The 6,000-nt window shown below is 37.2% G+C and overlaps 1 protein-coding gene across 3 annotated transcripts in view; it reads right to left on the reverse strand.

Annotated features, from left to right (window-relative positions):
* The window catches only part of LOC144976735 (chymotrypsin-like elastase family member 2A), a 61,099-nt gene that overhangs the window by 24,884 nt on the left and 30,215 nt on the right, over positions 1-6,000 (reverse strand). Inside the window, exon 1 of one of the 3 annotated variants that reach the window (XM_078921108.1) lies at positions 5,413-5,565. The exons of the other annotated variants lie outside the window; for them this stretch is intronic. Within the exon in view, the coding sequence (XP_078777234.1) occupies positions 5,413-5,485 (73 nt within the window). The 5' untranslated portion in view covers positions 5,486-5,565. Of the gene's footprint in view, positions 1-5,412; positions 5,566-6,000 lie in introns of those variants that run through there. 3 annotated transcript variants of the gene reach the window in all.

Here is a 6,000-nt window from a genome sequence, read left to right on the forward strand (position 1 = left end):
GATACTGAATAGTGGTTTTGCACTATTCAGTATCTGATACTGAATAGTGGTTTTGTACTATTCAGTATCTGATACTGAATAGTGGTTTTGCACTATTCAGTATCTGACACTGAATAGTGGTTTTGCACTATAATACGGTGTTTTTTTTCCGAAACCCGACGAAGTTATGGGAAGAGGGCAGCTGTGGGAGTGAATCTCGGACTCAGAGAAGTGTACAACAGTGGGGAGTGAACCTGGGACTGGGTTTCAGCGGTTTCGTAATAAAAAGCCGGACGACACCTGGCAATATCCGACAAAGTTCTGGGACGTAGGCAGCAGCGTGTGTGTGTGTGTGTGTAGAGGCTGAGGGGGGGGGGGAGGAGGGGGTGAACCTGAGATTCAGGGAAGTGTACACCAGTGGGGAGTGAACCTGGGACTCTGGGGTTTATAAAAAAGCAATAACAATGGGGGGGGGGGGATTACTTTTGTACGAAACCCGACAATATGCGGCAAAGAAGTGGAAAGTAGGCAACGCGTGGGGAGTGAACCTGGGACTCAGTGAAGTGTACACCAGTGGGGAGTGAACCTGAGACTATGGTTTTCGGCGAGCTTCAGCTAGTTTCATATAAAATCAATTACTTTTTTACAAAACCCGACGAAACCTTGCAATATCCAAGAAAGTTATGGGTAGTAGGCAACAGTGGGGAGTGAACCTGAGATTCGGGGAAGTGTACACCAGTGGGGAGTGAACCTGGGACTGGGTTTCGGCGGATTTTGTTATTTTAAAAAAGCAATTACTTTTTGTTTACGAAATGCGCCAAATGCCAACAAATTGAGGCAAAGTTATGGAAAGTAAGCAAATAATGGGGACTGAACCTGAGACACAGGGAAGTGTACACTAGTAGGGAGTGAACCTGAGACTCTGGGTTTAGGCGAATTTCAGCGAGTTTCATATATAAGCAATTACTTTTTTCTGAAACCCGACGAAACCTGGCAATATCCGACAAAGTTAATGAAGTAGGCAATAGTGGGGGGTGAACCTGAGATTCATGGAAGTATACACATGTGGGAGTGAACCTGAGACTCTGGTTTTCGGCGGGTTTCAGCGAGTTTCATATAAATGCAATTACTTTTATACGAAACCCGGCAATATCCGACAAAGTTATGGAAGATTCAGGGAAGTGTACGCCAGTGGGGAGTGAACCTGAGACTCTGGTTTTCAGCGTGCTTCAGCGAGTTTCATATAAAAGCAATTACTTTTTTACGAAACCCGACGAAACCTGGCAATATCCGACAAAGTTATTGAAGTAGGCAACAGTGGGGGTGAACCTGAGATTCAGGGAAGTGTACACTTGTGGGGAGTGAACCTAGGACTCTGGATATTGTAAAAAGACAATACCAAGGGGGAGGGGGAATTACTGTTTTACGAAACCCGCCAAAACCCGACAACGTTATGGGAAGCAGGCAGCAGTGGGGAGTGAATCTGGGATTTGGACACAGAGAGGATTGAACCTGGGACTGCGAGAGGCTGATACCAGTGGACAGTGAGCTCAGAATGTACTTTTATTTCGAAACCTACCGAAATTATCAAAAGTTATGGGAAGTGGGCACCATTGGGCAATGAACCGGGACTTAGGGAAGTGCACACTGGTTGAGAGTGAACCTGGGACTGTGAGAAGAGGATATCAGTGGAAATGAACCTGGGACTATGGGAGTTGGGTACCAGACGAGAATGAAGCAATTACTTTTTTACGAAACCCGCCAAAACCCACCGAAAAACCATAGACTTAGGTTTATTCCCCAATAGTGTACACTTCCCTGAGTCTCAGGTTCACTCCCCCACTGTTGCCTACTTTCTTTCCATAACTTTGTTGGATATTGTTGGGTTTCGTAAAAAAGTAATTGCTTTTTTGTTACGAAACTCAGTCCCAGGTTCACTCCCCAATGGTGTACACTTCCCTGAGTCCCAGGTTCACTCCCCACTGCTGCCTGCTTCCCCTAACTTTGTCAGGTTTCGGCGTGTTTCGGCAGGTTTCAGGTTTCGTAAAAAAAGAAACACCCCTAAAAATACCACGTGTATTCAGTAAATAGATGTCAATTGTAGTCTAATATTCAGTATCTGTTTAAATTATTATTATTATTATTATTATTATTATTATTATTATTATTATTATTATTATTATTATTATTATTATTATTATTATTATTATTATTATTATTATTAGACGTCTATTATTATTATTATTAGGAGCCTTATTATTATTATTATTATTATTATTATTATTATTATTATTATTATTATTATTATTATTATTAATTATTATTACTATTATTATTATCATTATTATTATTATTATTATTATTATTATTATTATTATTATTATTATTATTATTATTATTATTATTATTATTATTATTATTATTATTATTATTATTATTATTATCATTATTATTATTATCACGTAAATTGTCTTAGATGACAAAACAAACAAACAAAAACAACAACAAGAACAACAACAACAACAAATGTGACAAACAGAAAAAAGCAAGATTTTAAAAAGTAATGAACAATAGAAGAGCTCATCAATGAAAAACAACAACGAGATTATAACACATAAAAGATATTCGTAATAAATCGATAACTGATTAAATAACTCCTACTACTTGATTTAAAAATCATAATCATAATAATGATGATGATGACGATTACAACAACAACAATAATAATAATAGTAAGTAGAAAATAATAATAATAATAATAATAATATAATAATATAATAATAATAATAATAATATAATAATAGTATAATATAAACATTAAAATATATTACAAGCAAATAAAATGATTAAAACAAAAATATTGGGAGAAATAAAAGTTAACCCGGTCGGGATTTGAACTCTCGAACCTTAAGTTCAGAGTCAAACAGCTTATCCACCAAGCCATGGTGTTACTGAACTTTTAGTGACATTTAATCATGTCTATTTAGACATTAAAAAATGTATTTGAATGCCACTCTTCTTTGATATTTTGAACTATGTTAATTGCACAATAGCAGAAATTTAAAAATAACGATTAAAATATTTCTACAACTTTGAATCGGGCTGTCAGTAACTGCACGAGTTCAATCTGGTAGTAGGTCAGCAGTTTATTTACATTCAACTGAGATTGTCGCACTTTTCACTCTCTCTATAATAAAAGAGTTCCTTATGGATACTGAATAGTGGCAAAGCACTATTCAGTATCTGAATAACCACTTCCTAAGGTTTAAATTTTAGAGATATTGATGGTAATAAGAAGAAGATTTCTGTCCTGAGGTTGGGTTGGAGAGGGAGAGAGAGAGAGAGAGAGAGAGAGAGAGAGAGAGAGAGAGAGAGATGTGTGTGTGTGTGTGAGAGAGAGAGAGAGAGAGAGAGAGAGAGAGAGAGAGAGAGAGAGAGAGAGAGAGAGATCCCAAGTTTGAGAGTTTGCCAAGATGAAGATTTGAAGGACTAGTTTTCTGGCCAAATTTTTAAATACGAATTTGTTGTAGTACAGCAGTTAAAAACTGTTTAAAATTAAATAAATAATATTCTTTTCATGAGCCCAAAGTTCAACATAAGGGCGACTGTGTATACAAATCTGGGCACCAGTGGCCTTCAAATTTTAAGCTGAATTCTCTCGAATTTCTTGAAGTATCATTCAATGCATATTGGATGATTTACAAGGGGGTTTCACGAGTCCTAAAATGTAACTGGGCGTGTGAATTGGGACATTGACCAAAGTAAGTGAAGAGGTGGATCCTGGATTCCGTCGTGTATATATCAGTGTGTTTAAGGAAGGATAAAGGTGGAAAAACTGTATTAACTCACTCAATACTAGAGATGTTTGCTACTTTTCCAAATTGGAAAAAAATGTATTGAAATTGAACATATGCATAGATATCTTTATTCAACTATCTACCATTAACATGTAAAAACTAAAAACAATAGCTTTGATACCACGCCTATAATTTGTCTCATAAAAATCTAATAAATAGGCATGGGGTAAAAGTAAAAGTAACCCCGGGTAAACTACGGATATAGTCGGTGTTAGGGTTGAGTGAGTTAACGATTGACTAGAGATATGCACCAAAAGGGGCGTTTCGTATCCAGATCATCGAGCAGGTGCACTGTAGCCCTGTTTGCGTAGCATGATTATGTCTTCTTTTTTTTTTTTTTTTACTATAATACTCTAGTGAAAATACAAAACAAACCAATTTTAAACCGCATTATTACAGCGCCGTAAAGAGATCAATAGCGGTTACGTTTCTTGCTCAAGAATTAAAAAAAAAAAAAAAAAAACAGATGCTGGTAGCAGAATCGAAACTGGGTATAAATGGGTCGCCCAAACTACTTGTACATCTAGGTTAACCCCCTCCCCCCCCCCCCCCCCCCCCCACCCCCCATCCTGGTTGATTATTGTGACACAGAGAGTCAACAAGCCCATGGAGCGGGAGTTTTATCCCGTTTTCTACAGCATCAAATTAACAATAGCATAATATGCTTGCTACCCTTTGGATAAGTCGCTAGTCTATCGCAAAGTACTTTCCGTCAGATCTATGAGACCCAGTAGTTGATAAATAGCAGATCTGGGTGTGAAGGACTATTTGCATTTATATCCATATTTCGTGAAAAAAATATTCTATGTGGAATAAACAAATTTGAAACACATTCACACAAACACACATACAGAGAGAGAGAGAGAGAGAGAGAGAGAGAGAGAGAGAGAGAGAGACAACTTGAGCAATTATATAGTGCAAATCCCACTACACGTGTTCAAAGCGCTCTACAAGGCATCCCTTGCCGACAGCTACACGTAGCATGTAGGAAGAGATATGACGCTTGTTGGGCGATACTACGATTTGTTTCGGACAAAGACGAAGCTTTTAACGTCCAGGTACTCATTTTACACCTGACTACGGTGAGAGAATGTGAGTAAAGAGCCTATTCCAAGGATCCAAATATGCGCCGCACATACACACAGAGAGAGAGAGAGTGTGTGTGTGTGTGTGTGTGTGTGTCTGTGTGTGAGAGAGAGACAGGGAGAGAGAGAGCTTGTGAGAGAGAGTAAGAGTGTGAGAGACAGAGACAAAGAGAGAGAGAGAGAGAGAGAGCGTGTGAGAGAGAGAGAGTGAGAGACAGAGACAAAGAGAGAGAGAGTGTGTGTGTGTGTGTGTGTGTGTGTGTGAGAGAGAGAGAGAGAGAGAGAGAGAGAGAGAAACAAAAATGCATTCTTAAAAACTAAATATTGGACTTGTGTTCATAAATTATCAACTGGTTTAGACAGAGTGTACCTGTCGATTTACAGGGCCAAAAAAAAAAAAAAAAAAAGAAACGAAAAAAATAGTTTTCACGAAATTGAGTAGTTATATAACGAAATAGTTTTGCAATAATAATATTCCTATTATTATTTACCTGAAAAGGCTGTTCCCAATGAAGTCAAAAATAACAAGACGCCAAAAATACACTGCAATGCCATCCTGTCCATTGTGCATGTTACGAGTTCAACTCCAATGATGGTAAAGTCAAACGGACCGAAAAGCCTTAAATAATTCGACTCAGGATCGCAATGCTGATACTTGACACTGACTAGCTTTTAAACCCGTTTTGAAAGAAGTTTAACCTTTTCAGACCAAATTTTTTTTAAAGGGAAAAGTTCGTTCGATTTCCTATTTTTTTAATTAAGTTTTTTACCCGTCGAAAGAAGTTTTATTTACTTTAAACCTTAAGTGTGTTATCTGGAAGAAACCTATTAAACATTTGGCCGAAACTCGTCCTTCAATATCATGATTTAAATTGACCCCATCTTGGCAAAAAACCCCAAACTTCGCAGTTAAGTGGTTAATAAAACGAATGACACTATATTATGAAATTTCGATACTGTACATCATTTAAAAAATGCATAATCATAATCTATATCAATACAGTGTGTCAACACACAGTTTTGTTTGAGAAAGTTGTCAAGATATTATTTTTCACTTCAAAAGCATCATTTACGCACAA

The sequence above is a fragment of the Berghia stephanieae genome, chromosome 7 (assembly GCF_034508935.2).
Source record: "Berghia stephanieae isolate SIO BIC M18660-M18661 chromosome 7, UCSD_Bste_1.3, whole genome shotgun sequence".
Taxonomy (NCBI): Eukaryota; Metazoa; Mollusca; class Gastropoda; order Nudibranchia; family Aeolidiidae; genus Berghia; species Berghia stephanieae.